The sequence below is a fragment of the Sorghum bicolor genome, chromosome 1 (assembly GCF_000003195.3).
Source record: "Sorghum bicolor cultivar BTx623 chromosome 1, Sorghum_bicolor_NCBIv3, whole genome shotgun sequence".
Taxonomy (NCBI): Eukaryota; Viridiplantae; Streptophyta; class Magnoliopsida; order Poales; family Poaceae; genus Sorghum; species Sorghum bicolor.
This window is the reverse complement of record NC_012870.2, coordinates 66,350,565-66,374,398: the sequence shown is the minus strand read 5'-3', so window position 1 is coordinate 66,374,398 and position 23,834 is coordinate 66,350,565. Positions and strand designations below refer to the sequence as shown.

The following is a 23,834-nucleotide window of genomic DNA, read 5'->3' as shown; positions in this document are numbered from 1 at the left end:
TATACATATACTACATTTTGATAATTTTTTATAAAAACAAAAGGTTAAAATACCTTTAGAGACCGTGTCAACGACATTTTTTTTTTTGAGTATGGAGGGAGTAGCTTTTTTTTCCACCGCTGCTGAGTTCGAATTCTCAAATTTAAAAGGCCACCACCCACCAGGCAGCATTTCCAGCAGACTTGCAGAGTACGGCCATATGTTCACAAGACCATTTGGAAAAAAGGAAAGTATTAAAGAACAAAGATTTGCGTTTTGCGCTCTCGACAGCGCCGGGATTGGGCATCGGGCTTGCAAACTAAGTAAGCACTTCTGCACTGCAGGTGCACGTCTAGCATACCCTAGACCTAGTATAGAGCGTAAAGGCAAAGATACAAGGAACAGTAACATAGGCAATGTATTAATAACAGTTTACATTGCATACATCCTTGGTAACATGATATAAACGCATGTAGGTACAAAATAATCATTGCATGTTAAACGATTCTAATTAATAAACTGGGATTAGGCATAGACCATCACAGTACGTTAATAGCCCTGATGCTCATACTGTACACTTGCACAGGCTATACTGACTACATCTTATACAACCTAAGGAATGAATTGTTTCTAAGAAGCGAAAAGAGTGGTTGTGGCAAAAGGATCGCTGTCGTCTCCGTGCTTCCTGGGGATTGGGGAAAACACAACTGATATATTTTCTTTTCTTTTCTTTCCTTGATGGTGATCCGTTGCACTCAAAACTGCAGTAGGGCAACTGCAAGCCAGACCAGCCGTCCTGTCTAGATGCATGATGCATGGCCCAGAGTGAAGGCAGCAACCAATGTGTACTATTCCATTCCAGTCCACCTGAACCATCAATTCTCTTGATATGTATGGCTGGCAGATGAGCATAGCTCTTTTCCAACTATGCACCAAATACAAACCCAACTGCCTCCAACCATTGCTGCTTTGTACCAGGGCACCTCTATTATATTTACAGCATAAGCTACATGAAGTAGCTTAGCGTTGTCTTTTTCCTCGACCCGCCTTCTCCATAGAGATCATTCCATTGCACAAGCTCGTTCATGTTACTGGAATCTGAGGAAACACTTGCACACACCTACAAGAAAGTCATATTGTGTGAGCAATTGACCAGCTCAAATGGGTAAATCACAAACACTACAAAATTTCATATCTCATTCGCCTCAAATGTAGACAATGAAACATTGGAACAGCAATGATAGCATTGATATGGAGGTTGAAATATCCTACATGATTGAAAGAAAAAAGGCACAAACCTTCTATGTGGTTAGGTTATGCGTGCCCTTTTTAAAGAAATTGTAACAGTAATTTTCTTTTTATAAAGAAAAGGAATGATCATGTGGCCCATCCCCTCTCATAACTTCAGTAAACTATAAATACTTTTGTCCACAAATACATATTATCATTCTAGATTAGGTACAATTATCATGCAATGTTTATATCATAATAAAGAATTTCAACTGACAGAAGCACAAACTAGTGTGTTGAAATAAATGAAAACAACGTTAATACTTATATAAGATCATACCTGTTCGTGTGCATGTATGAAATCACCTAATCTTAATGCGCGGACATCATTGCTAGTGTGTGACAGAGGCAACGATCTATTTTCTGCTTCTGCTGAAGCTCTCTCCTGCAGATGGACAATGCACATGAAACTCAATTGCATTTTTCATATTAAACAAAAAATCCATCCACGTATATCAAATACAACCAGTATCAAAATAATTCTGATCCATTGATTTTTGCTACTACTAACTGATAATACAGGGGAAACTCAAGAGGTTAAAACAAACCTTCTTCTCCTTTTCAAGAATCTCCCTAATAGGACGATGAGCAGCAGTAACACACAGGTTCTGAAAATAATCAGTCAAGAGGTTAACAACAATCAATATTTGTTTGCAAAACTAAGTACCATAAAAAAAGCATAGCATTAGTAGTATCATACCTTGAGATCACTACCAGAGTACCCTTCTGTCAAGTTAGCTATAGCTTCTAGATCAACGTCATCTGCCAAATCTTCCTTGGCTAGTATTACACTAAGAATTTTTCTCCTATTTGATGCATCTGGCAAATTCACCATCAACCTAGAGAAACCATTGTCCCACAAGACTGAGGTCAATAAACTATTGACAGGTGTGTATTAGGCTATAAACAAACAATAAATCACCTCCTTGGAAGCCGCCTAACAACAGCCTCATCAAGATCAAATGGCCTGTTAGTTGCAGCAAGTACTAATACACGTTCTTTCTCCTTGGTTCTTAGACCATCCCAGTTCACCATAAACTCATTTTTCATCTTACGCATGGCTTCATGTTCTCCAGGGTTCTCCCGCCTTCCCAGCATGCCATCAACCTAAAAACAAGGGCAGGGGCAGGATAAATGAGCAGGAAAGTATGCATCAATACGGGATTAACAAACTACAGCTATGGTGGTGCCCTGGTACAGTTGAAATAAAATAGAAATGTTCACGGATCACGACACTACTATAACTTACCTCGTCCACAAAAATTACACTTGGAGCAATTTTACTTGCCAGCGAAAACACAGCTTTCACAAATTTTTCTCCTTCACCAAGCCACTGGAAAATAGGTTATTTAGATGCTATAATGCAGATACTCAAACTGCCCAAAAGAACAGAGGCTTATCTAATTGATAAGTACCTTCGAAGAGATGCTTGACATTGATATGTTTATGAAATTAGCACCAGCCTCAGTTGCCACAGCCTTAGCAAGCATTGTCTTTCCCGTACCAGGTGGGCCAAAAAGTAAAATTCCTTTACATGGCTGGTATAGAATAGAATATAAACAACAGAAGTTAGCTTTCTATCAGCTCAACGTAGTCTTCCAATTGCTGGCCCACAAACCAGGTGGGCCAAAAAGTAAAATTCCTTTACATGGCTTGTATAGAATATAGAAATTAAACAACAGAAGTTAGCTTTGTATCAGCTAAAGGTAGTCTTTGATTACTGGCCTAGCATTAAAAAAAAACAAAAATATTGCTATTATAAGAACATTCCACCATGTCCAAAAACAGAAAACAATCAGTGATAAGTAACATGCTATAAAAATGCACTTGCTATTCTTTTTTTTTTCTCCAATCAAACCTCATACAAGGCAGACTTCATTAGGCTCATCTGATGCATTACTAAAATGGATGTCCTCCACAAGATACTACAATGATGTTTTTCATGGTCAGTTTCACCTCATTTAGCAAGAATTGGATTGTCTAATTCAATCCAACAAGATGGAAAAGTAGTGAAGTATTGTCATGATAATGAACACATCCATAGAAGCTTGTCATGATAGTGAAGCTAAAATTTTGAAATATAAAGAATGCCTACCTTCATAAGTTGTCCTCGGTTGAAAAGTTCAGGTCTTTGCAAAGGAAGCATCACTAACTCCTTCAGAGTATCTTTGACACTTTCTAAAGCTCCAATGTCCTCAAAGGTAACACCAATTTCATGTGGAGGGATAACATCAGCAAGAAGCCTCTTTTCAAATTCGTTTTCCGTAACAATATCCTGACATTGTTAGAGAACAGTAAGCTCCATGCAGTAAAACCAAAACTCCAAAAGATCAACATAGAGACTGAACTGGATTAACAACAGGCTCGAATCATAATATAACAAAAGAAAATAAGTACCTTCAGTGATTTCCTTTTGGTGCTACTCTTCGAGCCAGACTGGATACTTTCCAACATGTCAACACCATGCTTAAGGCTGCAATGGTAAATAGTGGAACAATAAACATTTCTCTTGAGAAGAAGTAATCTTATAGAAAAATTGGTGAAGCACTGGACTAGATCTGAAACCTTTCACTGGATAGAGCAAACTGCACACTGCTCAAAGAGGGGTCTGGATTTGTACAGTTCTTAAGTTGATGGCTCAAAGCAAAACCAATAATTTTATCAATGCCTGAAAAATAACACAATTGGTATCAATGACACCGGCAAATTTGATATCTTACATTAAAATGAATATGAATGGCACTCACACTCATTTGTAAGAATGCGATCCTTGACCAATATTGCCTCAAGGTCAGTGCATTCCAGACCAACCCTTGTTAGAAACTGAAAGCAATGGCAAAAGGATGTAATGAAACCGATAAAGTTATTGTAAGTCCTATGCAGTTACAAGACCAAGATGCAACCATAGTCAAGCTAAGATGCAAGATGCAACAAAACCATTGAACTGTGCACTTCAAAATAGCAAATTTCTCAATTCAGATATCATTAAGTAAAGTCAACTTCCTCTAGCTCTAAATGAAGTTTCTAAAGCTTGTAAAGTACAACACAAATCAAGAAATAAAAAATAACTGTAATGCATTTGATTCACAAAACGAGAAATAAATATAACTGTTACGCATTTGACTCGCAAATCAAGAAATAAAAATAACTGTAATGCATTTGACTAGCCAAAGTATTCCCTCCAGTCAATAATAAACTACACTATCATTTTTTTGCAGTCTTCGAGACATGATTTTGGCTATTTTCTTTTAGAATATATCTGCAAAATCTAATAAAATGATGAGGTTAGGGATGTATCCCTATAATTAATTGATCAGGTGATTCGAGGACTTTTCAAAACAAATCTACAAATGATTATCCATTTTTTTGTAAGTTTGGACCCAACCTTACTCTCCCCCCCCCCCCCCCCCCACCCCAAAAAAACAACTTCAAGTATTTGTGACTAGAGGGAGTAAAGCTCAGAGATTCACTATATCACAGTACACAATATTAACTAGTTAGAACAAAGAAAGAGTTGGCATTGATTAGAACAGTCATGTAAAAAATTACACAATTCACTAATAATAACAGAATTTGTACATAGCTAAATATAAGCAATGGGTTTTAGGCTTTTAGCACTAATACTTACAGAGCGTAATTTTGAAATGTTTGCATTTCCTTTAAGGACTTCAATATCTCGGTTTAACATCTGGTTCCACCGCGAAAGCTCCGTTTCATCCTGCAGCATTTGTCCCAGGTATATTGAAATTGAATGTCAGGAGCTACTCTAAATTAATCATCTTGGAAATAAAATTGAATGTCAGAGGAGCTACTCTAAGTTAACCATCTTGGAACTACTACAAACAACATACTTGTGGTGCCTCGAGTGTCACTTTATTCGGGAAAAGTTTGATCAAATGCTTCATTGCTTTTGAAGTTTCTTTATTATTATCATTTCCCCCATCAATGTCCTGCATTTCCATACATTAGATTATAACATGAAATGCACCGATAAAGTAGAAACTAGACAACATATGATTAGTGCAAATAACATGACTGCACACAACCTCCAGTAGTACAATAATGGAAGTCACAGTGGAAGACAAATTGATACATACGAATATAAACCCTAAGCTGGGAGTACAAAAATGGATATCTGGGTATGAAATAAATAAAATTTTATGTAGTTCTCTGCGTATAAGACAGCACGTAGGAGCTGTTTGGATCATTGCCTGGCAGGCAGCTTGCCAGCCAGGCAACGATCTCAGCCCCAGGCGACCGAAATAGAATGCTGGGGAATCGTGCCTAGCAAGGCAGCCTTGCCTGGGGACACAACAAATCAGGCCCTAGATTTGTAACACTATGATGGCAGCATGCCAACAAATGGTCATGCATTCTGGTCATAATTTATAATCCAGACTAGTCAGTTGGACCATACAGTACTACATATACAAGCAATAATTGCTCATAAGATCATAACCAAATTGGTAGGAGTAGACGTCCATCAGAAACCTTACAAAATATAAGGCTCCCTTTGCTAGAGCTTCGGATGGCTCCGGCTCTGGCTTCTTCGTACATTATAGTTGGTCTGGCTCCTCCGCAAACTATAGCAAGGAGACGCCAGAGCCGTTTGAAGCCGTACCAAACATGCCTAATAACAAAACTAATGATATACTCCTCTTGTAACAAGTAGTTTATTTTTTAAACAAAATCAGGTCAAAGTTTTGAAACTGACTATATGAAACTTTTTGGACATTTTTTACGTGTATGAAAATTGTATGCGTTGATTTTTCAAGAAAATAAATACTTCCATAATGTCACAAATTTATTGGACCATACTGGATTTTATAAATATTCAAGAGATCATGCCTTGTCCAAAACATCCACATATTTATTACCAAAGGGAAAAATAATGTATAAGCTTCATATTCAATATAATTAAGATTACCTGTAATGCGAGGTCAAGTATAGCTTGGCTGTACGGGAACTTCGAAAGAAAAGGAGAACTACCATTTGCCTGCACGTAGAAATAAAACTTAATTAGGTAAAAAGTGATAAGCAAACAAGACAATATTGCATGGAACATCTGTAGTCTAGTATCATCGAATGTGCAAAACAGTACCTTCTCTTTGCGATTGTCAGGCTGGATTTGAGATCCAATTATAAAAGCACCAGCTGGAAAATGTTTTAACTTGCTCTTCAGACCATGATAGGAATCATTATTCCCACAAATTTTCTCTGTGTCCTTAAGAAAAAGGATTAAAGGACCTTGCCGAATTTCTTCAGAGATGAACTGTATAGCACAGCAAGTGTAAGGAAAGCAAACTAGCATAATATCAAATCCTGGGAAAAAATAGAATACAACTGTTAATTACCTCAACTATCACATCAAAGGGATGTTTGGATGTAACCTCCCATCCTGGAATGTCGGGGCATAATGAATCAACTGAAAAACAACAGGTACGAACATTACCCAGACAATTGAAGTGTTAACATAACAATGAAATAATTTGAGTGTAACTGCATAAGTAACATCATGTAATTTGTTTTCATGAGAACTTGCTCAAGACAGCAGAATGTACTAACCTGGACAGAACAAACCATGATCAACTTCACAATTGCCTCCAAGATCATTTCCTCCCAGAATTTTTTTATCAAACCTTACACCAACCTTCGATGATCTATTTTCTTCAAAAGGAAGAAATATTTCACCCTGTGAACCAAAATCTGGAGGGCTGCAGGTTGAACAATTTAACAAAAGGCAGAAACAGATATTAATACATCAACGGAGTTGTAACATGAACAACAATCTCTGTTTGATTTCAGTAACAAAAAACCCCAAATCTTTGCCAACAACACAAATCGCAAGTCATAGTCGGACTACTATGGCTCTGTTTGGCTGCCCGGCTTCTGAGCTTTTACTTTTTTAAAGCCGCAAGACGTCCCAAACACCACACTCCTTGTGCACATTAAAAACCAATGATTTTCTCATTTAATGTGAAACCAGATAAGCTGAGAAGCCACCCCCCACCCCCACCATTTGTGGTTGTGGGAGATGGGTCTGGAATCTGAATGAAAGGAATGACGAGACGAGCCCACTCATAAAAAAGCTAATTGGACAAAGCTGGAAGCCCAAAAACCTAGTTTTTTTTTGCATAGCTATACCTAAAAAGTGGCTTCTCCACTGCTAGAGAAAAGCATCTTAGGCATAAGTTTAAGCTGTGCCAAACAGGGCTTAAATCGGATAAAATGTCAAACCCTTTTCTTTTACTTGACAATACAATTTAAATTCAGGCAATATCATTTGAAAAATAAAGTTTATAAATTCAGTCTCAAACTGCAAGTTGTACCTCTGTCCATCAAGGATAATGCCTGTCGACTGTAATGAACCAATATACCTCACTCTATCACCTGAATAAATAATAACAATAAAACCATTTATTTAGACAACATTACAGAATATTAGAACCTTATCACTGTGCCAGCTAGGCTAGTTTGTGGGCAAATATATGAATGAATTTTGTCAGCTCTTTCCTACATTGCCCGTGGTAATGGTCAGTATTGTGGATAAATGCAAGCCCACTAGGAATGCATAAAAAATGAAAAGGGGATCACCAAAAATCTGAATTAAATTTCAACTAAACATGAAAATCACAAAGTGTCAACATTCGTACCCTTTTTGTAGGACTCTGACTCCTTGGAAGTTTGCCCCTGAACAAAAAAATATAAATGAGTACCAAGTACCAGCAAATAAACAGAGTACTCATAGAGTGCACAGTCAAAGCAGGTTTTTTTTCTTTTTCAAAATAGTAAAGTAAGATGGCAAGACCATGAGTATAGATAGAATTATTTATAAGATAAAGAGCACAGAATGATAGGATAAAGAGAGTACAGCCATGTCATGAACTCATGATGTTAAGCCATAGATTTGGAAACATCATAGTTATGATTGTCACAAGTAGAACTCAAAAGAATAAACATAATAGCTCAGGATCTTACACCAAACAGCATGGAAGAATCTACAGTGAGCAATCTAGCACCAAAATACTTTGCAAGTGCCTTCACCAGATATTCTTGATAGATATCAGTTCCTATAAAAGTTACAACGCTTAATAAAAAAACAGAAAAATTAATTACGAGTTTCAAATAAAGCTAAATAATACACATGTATATACCTGTTGGGCCAGATAGCAGCACTCGTTGACTAAGAGAAGATATATCTTTTGTAAACTTGAAGTAGTTCTTGCAGTGTAAATGTACATATGCTGATGACATGAGAGCACATTTGGTATGCTCACTGTGGGGAAAATAATAGAAAACAATTATTAACAAGCACATATACATCAATCAAACTTAAATACTGGAACTTGAATGTGAGCAGTAAAGTTTCAGAATTTCCACCATATACCAAAGTATTTAGATTTCTAGCATAAGGACAATATCAAAGATTTATCATAAAAAATATTTCATAATTACTGAGATTTTGACAATTTTCAATCATATGTAATGTAGCAGGTGCTAGAAGACTTCGTCCACATCCTAAATCATAAATAACAAAGTAAACCAGACCAAAGACAGTAAACTACTACTTGTCTACTGCAATGATAAGCAGTATCAGAATGCTATCTAGTACAACTATTATTTTGAGCACTATCACTTGCAATTTTCTGAAGACTAAAAGAATTTGAAGCTCTGTGCACAATGAAATAATTGTTCACAAAATATTCAAGAAATGGAATACAGGATAGAGAAAGCCAATTGGGTGAAATTGGCTGAAACCATGAGTTGTAATATATTTGTTCAACAGGCAATTACGGTTAATCAATAATTATTTCCAGAAGAGAAAAGCAACAGAAACCAAAAAAAAATAAGGAACTACAATCTACTCACTGCACTTCATAGTTCCAAACAGTACAAAGACTTTTTTTAGAAATCTTATAAATCCTGCAATCTTCAGGTACAGACATACAAAATTACAAATACAAATGTATGCAAGATTAAAACATGAGTGCTGAATGAGCAAACATCTTGTTAAGAGTTCAAATTATGATAGAGATGACAAACTCAATGCACCTACATGGGAGGAATAGTATCACGTCTCTTGGCCTAACAAGTTTCAATAAATCACAAATAACACAACAGTCTAATGAGACAGCTGATAGCTGAATGTATGCTTACCTTAGATAATATGGGCAACTATCAAATGACTCAGAGATGTCACTCGCATCAACCGTTGCATTGATCAAATCCTCCTTTACTAGCTGACACCGACCAGATGAAATATTATCTTCAGAGCTAAACTGGCATCGACCCTCCATAGTTTTACATGAATTAAGCATAAGTGGGTCTGCTGATGGACCTGCAACAGTGTTTAAATAATAAATGTTAAATCAATTGCGAACAAAAATTACTAATCAGCAAGCACTAAAGAATACTTTGGGGGTGAGGGGTATGTCTGTACTATCCTATAAACAGCAGTGAGTTTCAAAACTCTGGGACTAAGAATCAATAGTTTACAAAGAAACAATGATGACAAATATGAAGTCTCACCACTAGGCAACAATGAAGACCGACCTCTTCCAAAGTAAAAGGTTGAGACTTTGCGCCCTTTTGATGACAAAAGATCCTGAATATCTTTGAAATGTGAGCGTTGCCCCTGCTGTACACTGCAAGTGGAGGATAACACTGGAGTGCTAGATTTCTCCTGATGAAGTTGCTCAAATATCTACCATCACATTAAGGACCTTCAATGCCAAAATGTTACTTCTCTGACCATCGTTACATTATATTTATTACAAATAAGTCTAACAAAAAATAAGGTTCATTTGTGTTTAGCCGATTAGCCCGAATCGTAAAAGTAAGATGCTCCCTTTGTTTTAAAATATGACATTTAGGACATGGTACTTAGTTCTTTTTTAACTATTTAACCTGTCCTAATGTCGTATAAACATATGGAGTATTCATTAGATAAAGCAACAGGCAATAGAAAAGGATACATAAGCATGCCTCACTGGTGAACGGAATATAATTTCATCTCCTCCATTCAAGGTAACCTTGGCAGCCTTGTCCAAAGATTTCCCATTTACACGAACAACTTTGGATTCAAAGACTTCAAGGAGTGCACCTCGCTAATACACAATGTCAGAATAAAAGGAGAACAAATGAAGGGAAGAACTAATATTAATTTCACAGTACCTTAGCCTGCTTCAGTCTACAAACAGGTGAGGCAGTGGATGACTCGCCCAGTCTGAAATCATGATGCGCTCCATGACCAATAGTGAAAAGCGCACCATAAATAGAAAGGGTAGGGTGCTGTTGAAAAAAAAAATACAGCAGATGACAAGCCATTGGTATATGATAGAATGTTCAATCATTTTAGTTGCTCAAAGAGCAATAATGAAGTTAGTTAACTCACTGAAGGGCACCTTAAATCCTACTTTTATACAATAGCATATGCACACAAGCACTAACAATGGAACATTGAAGTTTCCCAACAAATGCAGCCAAACGTCACATCACATACAGCCTATCAAATAAAGAAAAATGAAACACAAAACATCTTAATAACCTTAGCATTGAGATGGAACTATGTATGAAATTATTTTTCCACAAATAGAAGGTAAACAGAAAGCGCATATTGCAATTGAATGGGGTTGGATGGTGCTTTCTTCTTTAAGGTTACACAAGAGTTGGGGCAGATAGGGAATAGGTAAGGTTCAAGGTACTATTGCATATTCCTGAGTGTTGATATGAGGTTTTATATAGCATTTCTATAGTAATTAGACAGAACACGATTAGCATGTGCCATAAGTTCTTGGTAATTAAGGTCTCATCCAAAGCACGAGAGGTCCTGGGTCAGTTCTACTGATTGAAGGAGAAGTGAAAGGACATAAGAGAAGTCGCACCATGGAATATTGTGAAATTAGTCTGCACCAGGGCTCCTGACGCTTGCTGGTGCCTGCAGCCTGTGGCTTATTCAATATCCCAGCCACCTTATCCTTGGTTTTCTTTATCTTCGCCGATAAATCCTCGGACAAATCCATGGCTCTCTTTATCGCGGATACATCTTTATCATTATTAGTGCCCCGTTTATGCCCTACACCAACAAGAGAACCCATCAAACCCTAAGGCCCCAACGAAAACCGAAAGAACGCCTTAGGCACATCGTAGGGACAAGGCTCATACCTGCCTGATTGGACTGAGCCTCCTTGGACCTCAAGAGGGCCTCCAGCTTGTCCATGGCGCCGGTCAGCGCCTGCAGCCCAGCCGTGTTGGGCAGACCCACAACGGCGCCGGCTGCTGCCGGCGCCACCGATGGCTTCACGGTATCCGCCTCCGCGCACCCAACCTACCACCATAACAACAAAAACCAGATCAAAACCAAAGACCTGAAGGGGCCACATGCATGGAGGATGGAGGGAGATCCGGACCTTGGCGCGCTTCGGGGGCTGCGACGACGCGACATCGTCAGCCGCTCCCGGACCCGCCGCCGGGTCCTCCGTGGGCGCCGGCGCCGGCGATGCCGGCGCGCCCTTGTCCTCCTGCTCCTCCCCCGCCGCCGGGCGCTTCGCCGCGGCGCTCCGCCTCGTCTCGACCATCTCGCACCAGCGGCGACGGCGACGCGAGAACACGGAGAGAGAGAAAGAGGCGAAGGGGAAGACGAAAGGAAGCAGAGAAGAATACAAAACCGAAGGATTCGTTGGATTAGTAGCAGTAGTAATGCAATTAGCAGGGGAGGAGGAGGAGGAGGAGGAGGCGGAATAAAATAAGGCGGCCGCCGCGACCACCAATCGCACGGCAGCGGCGCGACAGGTGAGACTGTGCTGTCCAGTCGATACTCGATAGGGAGGGAGAGAAAGAGGCCGCCTCGTGCAATTTGTTTGCCAAAGGGGAAAGATGGAATAGGAGATGGGATCACGTTTCTTTCTTCTCGGATTTGGATTTCATAATAACACGGCACGAAGTCACAAACCGACTGTCCAAGGGGGGCAACCGGAAGAGATGGCAGAGGGATATAGGATAGAGCGTTTGTTTGGTTCGTGTTCTATTCCAAGTCTGGCTAGCTTTTTGAGCCCGGTCACATTTAACTAGATTCACACAAGCTAATACCTACTTGTTTAGTTGGAGTGATTGCTGAAGTCTGACTAAATTTTGGTTTGTTTGGTTGTTAGCTTTGACTTGTATAGAATCACCCTATCCTAACAGCGGTAAGTTTACCCCGTTGACACATTTTGTCAAACGCATTACCTTCGCCATGGCCACTGCAACATCTCCAGCATGGATCAAGGCACCACTGTGCACACGCGCATCAATCAGCGAGGCACCACCCACCACCGCTCTTGTCTGCTTCGTCCTGGGCTCCACCTCGCTGGCGGCATGAGATCGATGAGGCAGCGGCGAGGCGTCCTTCGTCCATGCACACTGACGACGAGGAAAGCCAAGGACCCCGCTGTCCACCCGCGGCGGCGAGCCGTATTCGAACGCAGACGCCGAGGACGCTCGGACTCGGGCACGGACAACCATCGCCGCTAACCTTCCTACACGGGCTGAGGAGATGCAGCAAGGGTGGTGTGGAGGAGATGTGCGGGGCGGGCGGATGAGGAGGGATAGGGTGAGCACGGAACGCCGGGAGGGGGAAGACCTACCGTGGCAGACTCGGAACGTCGGGACCTTGCCGCGTGGGTGAGCATGCCTTCCATGGCAAACTCCATAGGTCGCGACCCACCCGCCGGATCTGGAGAAGGAGGAGGAGCCCTGCCAGCGGCTTGGGGGAGTAGCGCGAGCGTGCCCTGGCGGCGTGTGGGAGCGGCGCGCCCTCTCGACGATGTTGGGGAGCGGCATGCCCTCTCGGCGGCATGGGAGAGCAGCGCCCTCTTTTTGTTGAGGAAGAAGGGTCATGAGGAAGAAAGAAGGGAGGAGGAGGTGAGCGGATGCGGCAGTGGGGACTAGCCAAGCCAAGCTTGCGGAGAACAGTCGAATCGGCCGTTTCCAGCAAGCCACCCAAATCCTCCAATTTGGGCTTGCTGAAGCCTGGCTAGCAGGCTATCCAACCAACTAAACAAGTCCAGGTTGCATTCCACAAGTCTGGCTAGGCCCTTATGTAGTCAACCGAACACTCTCTATATGCTCTCTGCGTCCTAAATTATAGAACCTTTTAACTTTTCTATAGATATATAGATAAATATAGTATATAACAAAAGATATGTATCTAAAAAATCAAACTATCTCATAATTTAGAATGAACAAAATAGATTAATAAAAATACAACAAAAACCAGAAATAAAATATAAATGCATGTAAAAGTTACATGATTAAAAATAGGATTTTTTTAAGAGTAATAATTATTAAACACTAGAATATATGACTATCTATTCTGATCCCACACTCTATTGTGTCTCAACCAGCAAAAGCAAAGCCCGAACATATACCTTTTTTCGTCTGGCTTGCTCCTCTCTTCTTCTCTCCAATGTTGGACAATTCAACAACTTATGGCCTTATCTATCTCCACCATGGATACCATCTAGCTCAACTCTTGGCGTGGACTTCACCAAACTTAATCTATACCTAATAATAAAGAGACAAAATTTCAGTTCACCACGAAATTCTGTTCACCAGTTCATTCATATAGGACTATGATTATATATAAAAAGAAAGTAAATGTTACATAAAAGTAGTATCGGAGTATCGGATTCAAATATATTAACATATACTATATGACGTCAAGTTGTTCCGTATCAGCTTTATATGCAGTTCTATTGAGGAATCCAAGCCTATCTCTAATCTAAAATCAAATAGATTTTTGATCTGTCTCCCTAATAAATTTAAACAAAAAAACATAATCCATATTTATTTTCTAAATATATGCAAAGAACGACGCAGCCGGGCAACTAGCCGGGCGGTTGGTTGGTGTTCCAGAAGTACCTTGAGTACATAGTCACAGAGGACAAAGGACGTAAGACACGTTCAAGAAGAGCACGTCCATGGCCTTCGTGAACACGGCCACCGCACGGTCCGACGTGACTACATTAAGAAGTTCAACGCTCAGATAGGGCATGTGCCTCCTTGGACATGTATTGTGTCAATGAATTCGTCATCACCGGTAGGGAGGACTACACTATCGACGAGGTCGGCCACTTCAAGCTCGCGACCGGTATTATAATACTACCCGAGAGGTGGGCTCATGTTGTAGTACCTGGATTCAGCCTGTTCGTTTGAGCTTATCTGCCGAATGTGTTAGCCAATCATCGGCATTTTTTTGTTTTAATAATTTGTACAATATTATTGCCAATATAGATATATTTAATATATATTATAAATGTTGTGGTCCTTTCAAAATAAATTGTAGCTTCTCTTTAGGAAGTGTGAAACATAAATAGATATGTAACATTCTTAATGACTTTTTCTTTCCATAACAATGTACGGACATATTTGCTAGTCAACACTTAAAGCAAAAAAAGTTACTCCACTAGTTGTCACTTAATTACCAAAATCAGAGGCTTTTCGCACCATTGGTGATTTGTTTTTTATTTGTTTCTCTTGGATTCTTAAATACTAGCCGACAAAGGTGTTGTCTGTTGAAGCACCCATCCCTCATAAGAAGTTTGTATCACCCACTTTGTTCTAGTGAATTTTCTGACTTAATCTTTGTGTTTGCTTAGCAAGATAGGAGTTCAAAGAGACTCTAAAGACCTTTGTGGTTGCCTGAACAACAGGGACATAGGCACAACTTTATGGTGTGGTTGAACCTCAAATAAATCTTATGTCTATATGTGATGTGCTTGTGTTCCTGTGCTCTTTATTTTTTGTGTTATTTCATATTTTCATGTAGATACTCGATCTATGTTTGTGTTGGTGTTGATGTAAATCTTGGTGTGGAAAATATGAACTTTGTTAATAAAATTCGTACATCTAGATTTTCACTCTCTAACAGAGCCCATAAAATCAGTCCTTCCCACAAATTCTGCACAAGAAATTTCAATCAGGATTGGAATTGCTGGTACATGGGGTTTTAATCTGTTGTAAAGTTTTAAATTTCAAGTTATGCCTATTCACCCCTCTAGGCATTGTTGATCCTTTTAATATCGCATTTGTGTGAGATTAGGAGTGATTTGCATTGAGAGTTTGGATCTTGTGGCAGTAGAAGATCGTTGTTTCTAATGTGTTCTTATTACTCTTGATAATTGCTACCACCTAGCCAGCTTGGAGCTGTGATGGATCACTGGGCACTGCTTGGTCACTGTGCTAGCTCCGCTCATTGGTCTGTGAGAGGCTTGGTGTTCATCCTTGTAGATATTACAAAAGCAACCCTTAGTGGGATCAAGAGGCTTGTTGGAGTGCCTTGGCAACTTAGCTGGCTCATATATATAAGCACTTATGTTGGGGCCAAGCTTGAGGGCTTGCTATGCTTATTGTGAAGGACCGGCTTGAACGGACATAGGTTGTAGCTTGTGCTTGACTAGTTGCTTGTGTAGCCCTCTAGTCGATTAGAGTAATTCTATTAGCCGCTTATCTTGTGTAGTTCACTTAGTAGTTTAGCTAGCCTCAGGTAGCTTGTGCGTACTAGTGTAGCTTGTGTCTTTTTTGCTCACTAGAATCATGTAGGAGGCTTGCCTATTTGTGCTAGGCTACACACGTAGAAGTATCAGGGATCACCTCCCTTATTAATAAATATTGTGCCTAGTTGTGTCCTCATCTTTAAAGAAAACTAGTTAAGCTATTCACCCACCCGTCTAGCCTGCTAGCGATCATTGCGAGAAAATACTAAGACCCACTACTTTCCACCTAACTCTCCAAGTCACCAAGTTGTCATCCATTATGGAGCTTCATCTAGAAATGGGTCTCCTTAACCCCCACCCCACAAACACTCGCACTGTCATCGTGCTCCATAACAAGCTTGGAGTGTTGACGTCATCAGGGAGATGTCAAGGCTCTAAGTGCTCTAACTCACAGAGATTACAAGGGCACACATCCTATGCACTCAAACTCTCAAGCTAAAAAGCCTAGCTCTCACAAATGTGAAGTCTATGCACCATCTTATGCCTTCAATTTCAATGTAACCAATGTGCACTTATATGGTGGATAGAGTGTTCCAACACTTGCTCTAGCTTCTCATGATCTTAAGGCACTTGAATAATCTCCAAACAGCCGGTGGAACTAAGTATATAGCCCATTCACCTTATTAAACTGTTGCAAAGAGTGCGAAAAGGTATAATTGACCAGGTGGTTAGGCACTAAATATGTCAACACTAGATAGTCGAGCTCATTAATAATTATTGAACTAGTCGTTGCCTTCTTGTCATTTGTCCAACACTTCCATTTACTTCATCATTAAACCATCCACCTTGTGTATTTGCTCAATACTTCACCTTCATGCTTCATCGAACTACAATGTGACTATCCGACGCTCTCATTTACATGAGATGTGGGCTATCCGGCCTATTAGTCTCCACCAAGGTCGCCAAACATCGTTCTATGGGTTGTTCAACCAAATATTGATTCTTCGTCGCTCGATTCCTTCACTGCTCAATAGTTCAGTCCATTCAAGTGCAAAATTCTCTTTAGCCATTGTATTAGACGAACTCTAAAGCCATTTGTCTGATGCATACATTTCCCTTGTCATCGGCCAATAGGCCCTTCTTCATTGTTTTTTCTGATATCATCATGGTTTCCTCTCCAATGTGCGCACCCTTTGTTTCCTTGCATCCATAAGATCTAGGTGAATCTATCTAACACATGTGTTAGCCATAGTTATTGAGTTGTCATCATTATTACCAAAACCACAATAGAACATGGACATGAACACATGATCCTTACACCATCAACATTTGACCCCATTCTAGCTCAACCGCCTTCTTCAACCCAACATCATCACCACCTCATTGCCTCGCCTCGCCACATCTATGCTCACTCGTCGACAGGTTGCCATGTTGCAGCCTACATGCTTTCTAATCCTATCTCTTCCCACTAAAATCTCACCATCAAACCTTTGAAGCCCCAGCATAGAATGTGCTAAACCCTACCTTGCGAGGCTTCTCACCAAAGTTAGGGAAGACGACACAGTTGCTTAGCGATCGGTCCCCAAAAAAAAAACATAAAAGTGGCAAAGTAAGCTTAAACAGGTCAACCTTTCCCTTTCACTTCAAATTGGTGACACAAACTGTGATTGCAGTCTAATGGATTATGGATAACCTAAGTTTAATGATAATCTTTTCAATCCCCGGAAGACTGGTATTATGGACATCAGGACATGTGATATTTCCCATGTCACTTTCTCAATGGATCAAATAATCAGTTGATGGCATCCAAAATGCCAACCATTTGAGGCCCCATCAGCCTATTTTACAATTTTTCAGTGTTCGCGAAGGGCGACATGGTCCCACGCCCCAAGGCCAGAATTGTTTAGGTTTACGTTTAATCTGTGAGCAACAAAATTTACATATCTCACGTTGCGGAAAGCGTCCATTAGGAGAAAGTATCCATGCATTGCCGGAACCAGAAGCCAGTCACATGTCACATCCAAACATCAACAGCAGCAACCACAACGACATTAGCTCAGTTTATTCTCCGTGTCTGCCTGAAGCTATCGGTGATTTTGGTGCAACTTGGGGTGGCCCTTTCGGAAGGCCAAAGGCCAGCCGGCTCAGCAGGACCGCCAATAATGCAAAACTCTGGATCAACAAGAGACTCCTTTTAACAAAGACAAGCTGCAAAGCCATGATGCTACCCGTCATCCATCAAGAAACAGCTGCGAATGAACCTTGTTACTCACATAATATAATGTCGAAGGTTTCTAGTTTAGCTAAAACACCACAAAAAAAAAGATGTCTAGTACTTTGATGGTTTTTTTAGAGTATTGAGTGCTTTGATGGTTGAAAACCATATATGATCCATACATAGGATTTCCAACGTCCAGAACACAAGGACAAAGGGCAACCGCGCAAGGGCCATGTTAATTTCAACTACCATATGCTCATCGCGTCACGTGCTGATAAAGTGATAATACTATGAACTTGGCTAGTTCAACCACTGGGTCGATCAAAATATGTGGACTATATACTAATAAATACCAAAATCTGGGCTAGAATTGATGTGGGGAACAACAATAATTCATGAGAAACACGTGCTTGCTCTCATCCAGAGACCATTAACAACATCTTGATGGCCCAGCCCCCGTCACTGAGCTCTAAGTTAAGTTTACCTAGTTAAACAAGTATCCCTTGGCTCTTACCAACCATTATCATTGATAATCAAGCATTATTGTTCAGCGCCAGCTGTTTCTGTCCCCTGCAAGCTTTGAGCCTAACCTGCACAATGTCAAACCAGAAGTCAATAAATATTTCATAATCTTGGTGACCCTGAATCGAAATGAAGACTGTAATAACAACCGCAGAGCAGTGTAAAATCTTACTAAATGTTGATCTTTCATGTATAACATCACATTGGATCAGGACGTCTGACTCCAGCAACTTTGTCCCACTCATCTGGGGAGAGCATGTCCGCCATGTACTTCTCCTGACCACGCCAAAGGATCTGACAAGCACAAAACCTTAAAATCAACACGTTTTGGATAGACCAAGAGTCTGCATGTAGCTATCGTCTACTATGCTGCCTAAATAATAATAGTAAATATTTGTTCACACTTCAGATATGCCATGAGCTAGATTAGGAAGCCACTGGTAAAGAAGCAAAACAATAATACCTTGTCGATGACCCCAAACTCCTTTGCCTTCAAGGAATCCATGTAAAATGGTCCTCTCATTACCTTGTCTATTTTCTCTGGTGGCTGTTATAAAACACAATTATGTCTGAACTGACAGAAACACAAGTGATATAGAGTATATATAATAAAAAAAGATCCAACAAGTTGTACATACATTTCCAGTATGCCTTGCCAAAAGTTTGACCAACGTGTTCCTATTGTGCACAACCTACAAGCAGCACATAATAATGTGAAGATAGGTCGTGAGTCGTAACTGAAAAATGTCTGTTCACCTTTCACAAATCTAAAAGTGAACATAAATAACTAATGTATTCATACATACTTGATTAGCATACATCAGAATATGAAATAATACTCAAGAACATAAGCAACTAAAAAAAGAAACCAGGGCTCGTACCTCCTTTGCACGAATAACAACATCTGATGCTTGCATCATCCCATAAGAAGGAATACGTGGTTGCTGAATCATAGCTGACATAGTATGATCCAGAATTAGCAGGAAATGATGAGCATAAGCGAGTATTTCCCAACAAAAGAAACAGGTATGGCAGTTAGCAAGTTACTACCTTTGGCATGAGGGAACATATAGCGTTTGCCTTTCTTTCCAGCCGCAAGCACAAGACATGCATGACCTGCTGCAGCTCCTATACAAAGTGTGTGGATCTGCATGGCAAATAGCAACCTCATCATGATGTCCGTAAATGTAGAAAATTGATAAATTTTAACAAAATTCACAGTTTGGGGTTTGGACACTGAATTCAATTCGTACAAACATCCAGTCCTAATCTTATGTTGGTGAAACAGGGATCTCCCAAGTTATTGGTATCAGTGTTAGTGCAAAGTTTGCTAAACTGTAAATCTATTTGATACAAACATCCCAACCTAATTTTATGGTGATGAAAACAGGGAGCTGATCAGTTAAAAATATCAGCACACTGTGCAAAGATTGTATTTATGACCACTCTTTTGTTGAACAAATAAATACACAAATAAGTTTATCTTTCGTCTTTTACACGCTCCATCAGGAACTGGGTGTAACTAAGTTGGTAGGGGCTGCTGGTGAAGACCTCCATGGTCCAAGTTCGTCCTCTTCATCTCGAGTTTGGAAGCCTTTTTCTTCTCATTTACAATGACATTGCCACCTAGTTCCTCCAATGCTGGTCAAGTTTTTTTAGATGCTCCATCCAGTTCAAACAAATGATCAACAAGCTATTCATTAAATCATCTGTACAGAACTAGGCAGATCAAGATTGCATACATGGTAAAATTCTTCTTTTTAAAAATAAATTATGTCCACTGAGGGCACCTTTGCATAAACTAGATATTCCAGTAAATGATTAGCACCAATCTGTACCAAATGATCAACATTGAACTACTGAACCGCAGATAGTAAATGTAAGGCATAACACCTCAGTATTCATACGCATCATTGCATCATAGATTGCAAAACCTTCGCTCTCCATTCCGACCTGACAAATATAGACAATCATTTTAAAAAACAATTTGATTATATAGCAACCATGACACATGATACAAATGCTAAAGAGGCCTTATAGTCTACCCCAGTTAGAAAGACATGAATAGGCCACATTCTACCGGTACTGACCCCAAGATACTTGACTGAAGTTACCAATCGAATAATCTTGCTTACCGGTTCACCATCATCGCGAGCCGTTCCAGTTGAGTTGATGTATATATAAACAGGTTCTTTACTGTTCATCCATTCAAGGTACATCAACTGGGCAACAACGAGCTCAGTCACTGCTGGTACCAACTATGAAAACAATGAAAGACAATCTTGTGAGATTATGGAATATGCTGAAAGAAGCATCAATTCTACTCTTACAGCATGGTGTATGAAAGAAATGCGTTATGAATAAAAAATATAAACACACCATTTTGTTATATATCAAGAACGAACTATTTACAATAGAATGAGTAGAGGTATACTGAAAACAAAATTTATCCAACCATCAGATGAACAATGTTCATCAATCGGTTTTTAAATAAGGTTCTTCTGCATCTCTTACAAAAAGCTTGCCATGTTTATTGAATGTGTAGCGGAATCGAACGAACACCAACAATAGAAAAATTAATGAGCATTCTTTTGTCACAGTATCAGTGCAATACATGTGAAGGAATGTTGTCTTGTATAAATTAAGAGTTGAAACAATATGGCAGAAATATATATGTACTCATATACCAAAATTAAGTATCCACTTTGATGAGTGAAGAATTGGTGAAACATAGGCATAAATGTATGCCAATTGTAATTGGCCGCTAGTACAATCCACACCATTGATTCCAGAGTTGAGATGTGTGCCTGGAGGGTGGGTGGAAAACTTATAGCTAATAGTGCAAGGTAGTATTGATTCAATGCAACTTGCATGGTGTAGATAGTAACAACAGCCACATGTACAAATGGTACATCTGCTCCCAAAAACATGGAATTATTTTCATTTGAGCCCAAACTAGCCCTACCAACATTTGGCTAGCGAACAAATTGGTGAAGGAATTGGTTGCCCATACTTGGCCAAAGTTTGGCAGAAAAAGGTGAAGGGATATGATTGAAAAGCTCGGGCTCGGCAAAACTTCAGTAAGTATTGCGACAATGAAAACCAGTGTCAAAATTCTTGGGGCTTCACAAATTGTCGCATGGTTGGCTTGGGCACAGACCAAACAGGCATATAATATTTTACTGGAAGTTGCAAGATCAACCTATAACACAAAGGTTCCTTCACATGTAGTCATGAAGGACCAGGTAGCAATCTGAACAGCCTGATTAGGTAATATGAACAACCCTTTACAAATGGAATATTTCTTTGTAATACTAAAGAACAGTAGGAGTTGAGAAAACATTATTATGCATCATTTTTTTTACCCTCTTTTGGTCACCAGAACTCACAGGAATGCTCCCTTCTTTTCTTATATGTGGAGTGCAGGAGTTGATATTCGAAATACAAACTATATTGGCTAAAATGATCTAACCTGTGCAATCATGCCTTTGCTATTTCATAGCCCTAAATCTAACACCAAGTCAAATCGCTTATCAAGCCTAGCCAAGCTCCCTAATGTTTATTTTTTTCCATGATTGGCATCCAAATGCAGAGTAACAACAAGAAAGGAAACTTGGCATCAAGAACCTTGGTGCAGATTCATACCGGCATGCCAATATAAACAATTCGGCCATGAAGAAGCAATGAAGGCAAATCTGGAGGAGGCCTTCTAGGCCTGTGCTGACTGTATGAGCTGCTAGACCGTTCCACCTGACAATCACAAAGCATAGGCGAGATATGATTAAGTGAAATGCAATTCATATATACTACAAATACTAAAGATCATCAAGGTGCATGCAGAAGATAACAAGCAAGCAAAGGTACATCGTACACGTAAAAATATTAGCACAGGTTGATCTTCGGAGTTGTGTCATGAATGATATATCTCCAAGTGGATAAGTTAGTACCTCTAATTTCTCAATTCCTATATTCTAAACCTTTTAGAAGAATAGCAAATAGCCAACCTAATTTAACATGCCAGGTAGTGTGGACATCAGCATTGCTAAAGATAGGATTCAGATGGGAGGGTTAATTCATGAGAACTATGAAAACTGAAGCTATAATGTTTTCTTAATTTGCTGCTAGAAATACACGAACGACGGAACGATCACAATCAACTCATATACAAACCATAAATTTCCCCTCTTGCCAATACCACCATCATAACAGATAACAGAAGCTCCATTCCCGCAGCCGATACAAGCGCGGAACCCTCACCTGCGCGGGCGAGGCCATGAGCTTGGCGTTCTGGAAGATCTCGAGGAACGGCAGATGGTCCTCTCCACGGCGCTCGCCGCCAGCGGCGGCCGCAAGGTCCTCCGGTGAGGCGGCTGCGAGGGTAGACAGGAACGGGTCTCCCCGGGGGTTGAATAGCGGCGACGGAGCCCCCGCCGCTCCCGCCGGCCCTGCCGCCCGCGCCACCAGCGCCGAGGACGCCACGCCGCCACGCGCCTGCCGGAGCAGAGGCGAGGGGAGGGAAGGGGAGGACGCGGCGTGGGAGGGAGAGGGGGTGGGCAGGCGCAGAGAGAGGAAGGCGGAGGTCATGGTGGGCGGCCGCGGTGGTGCTCCGCCGCGGCGTGTGAGCTTGGGAAGTTGGGAGTGAGAACCGGAGGCGCGTGCGTGTGGATAATTTGGTCGGGACTCTGGGAGATGAATGGAGTGGTCCATGATTTGTCGTGGGCTTTGAAAATATATGGGCCTAGTGGGCTTTCAAGAGGTGGGCTATTCAGGTTAAGCCTAAGGCTCTGTTCGCTTGGACTTAGTAGTTAGCACTAAACATTAGCATCAGGATTAGATTTTTTTTTTGTTTCAGGAGAGAACCTAAATCCTGCTCGAACCATGCAGGAGGCCACGAGCACACGGGTGAGCTCCGCTAAAAAAAAAAAATAAAACAGGTCAGCAGTAAAAGAGACACGGCAAATCCAAATGTGTTTTCTCCGGTAACATTTCCAAGATTGACTACAATAACACAATGTTAGATTATTGCTCCCAAAATCAGTCAAGCCTTTTTTTTGGTCCGAGGAAATCTGGTCTAACCCAACTCTTGGTTTGGTTTACTGCTAAGCATTTTTCAAGATGCAGTGGGCAATCGAAGGAAGAAAACTAGCTTGATCTTTTATGTAAGTTTATTATTATCTTGAGGTCATGTTGTGTTAAATTGTCCTTTTATACTAGGCTATTAACTAATTGCTTTTCTTGATAATTATTATTTATGAAAAAACTTTATCTCACTGCCAGTAATATGAAAGAGGTTATCTTAGCAAACGTTGCTGAGGTAGAATCGCTACTCCTCCTCTACCGCATATACATGG

General features: G+C 40.3%; 2 protein-coding genes and 1 long non-coding RNA gene across 4 annotated transcripts; all 3 read right to left on the bottom strand.

Moving 5' to 3' along the window:
* Window positions 373-12,089, bottom strand: LOC8082669. Of its 2 annotated transcripts, none has more exons than XM_002465245.2 (28): window positions 11,679-12,088; window positions 11,434-11,596; window positions 11,154-11,344; window positions 10,444-10,560; window positions 10,245-10,376; window positions 9,799-9,973; window positions 9,427-9,607; window positions 8,424-8,545; window positions 8,248-8,339; window positions 7,923-7,959; window positions 7,599-7,659; window positions 6,835-6,983; window positions 6,624-6,694; window positions 6,371-6,541; window positions 6,197-6,265; window positions 5,121-5,219; window positions 4,898-4,987; window positions 4,017-4,092; window positions 3,835-3,937; window positions 3,667-3,742; window positions 3,365-3,544; window positions 2,685-2,807; window positions 2,519-2,602; window positions 2,192-2,376; window positions 1,970-2,108; window positions 1,818-1,877; window positions 1,550-1,654; window positions 373-1,099 (listed from the first exon to the last, which is right to left on the bottom strand). In XM_002465245.2, the coding sequence occupies exons 1-28, from the start codon at window positions 11,844-11,846 to the stop codon at window positions 986-988; spliced, it is 3,333 nt and encodes a 1,110-aa protein (XP_002465290.1). In that variant the 5' UTR covers window positions 11,847-12,088; the 3' UTR covers window positions 373-985. The 2 variants fall into 2 exon arrangements, with proteins under 2 accessions (XP_002465290.1, XP_021307301.1); XM_021451626.1 differs by having other exon boundaries at window positions 379-1,099; window positions 9,823-9,973; window positions 11,679-12,089.
* LOC8082668 (ATP-dependent Clp protease proteolytic subunit-related protein 3, chloroplastic) lies at window positions 18,070-23,157 on the bottom strand. The gene is made up of 10 exons (XM_002465244.2): window positions 22,741-23,157; window positions 22,129-22,233; window positions 20,619-20,741; window positions 20,377-20,436; window positions 19,534-19,630; window positions 19,365-19,438; window positions 19,122-19,175; window positions 18,947-19,030; window positions 18,656-18,777; window positions 18,070-18,551 (listed from the first exon to the last, which is right to left on the bottom strand). The coding sequence occupies exons 1-9, from the start codon at window positions 23,065-23,067 to the stop codon at window positions 18,682-18,684; spliced, it is 1,020 nt and encodes a 339-aa protein (XP_002465289.1). The 5' UTR covers window positions 23,068-23,157; the 3' UTR covers window positions 18,070-18,551; window positions 18,656-18,681.
* Window positions 19,886-20,370, bottom strand: LOC110431883. The gene is made up of 2 exons (XR_002449362.1): window positions 20,274-20,370; window positions 19,886-20,192 (listed from the first exon to the last, which is right to left on the bottom strand). It is a non-coding gene; the product is annotated as an uncharacterized LOC110431883 (long non-coding RNA).

What these genes read in the sequence shown, in the direction of transcription:
- LOC8082669 (XM_002465245.2), bottom strand. Translation starts at nt 11,846, where the DNA reads ATGGTCGAGACGAGGCGGAGCGCCGCGGCGAAGCGCCCGGCGGCGGGG. An exon ending in GCTGCTATCTGGCCCAACAG is followed by an intron (nt 8,340 to 8,423) that starts GTATATACATGT and finishes TAACTTTTATAG; the next exon opens with GAACTGATATCTATCAAGAA. An exon ending in GTGTAATTTTTGTGGACGAG is followed by an intron (nt 2,377 to 2,518) that starts GTAAGTTATAGT and finishes CCTTGTTTTTAG; the next exon opens with GTTGATGGCATGCTGGGAAG.
- LOC8082668 (XM_002465244.2), bottom strand. Translation starts at nt 23,067, where the DNA reads ATGACCTCCGCCTTCCTCTCTCTGCGCCTGCCCACCCCCTCTCCCTCC. An exon ending in TGATGCGTATGAATACTGAG is followed by an intron (nt 19,631 to 20,376) that starts GTGTTATGCCTT and finishes TTTGCCATGCAG; the next exon opens with ATCCACACACTTTGTATAGG. An exon ending in AGTTTGGGGTCATCGACAAG is followed by an intron (nt 18,778 to 18,946) that starts GTATTATTGTTT and finishes TGTGCTTGTCAG; the next exon opens with ATCCTTTGGCGTGGTCAGGA.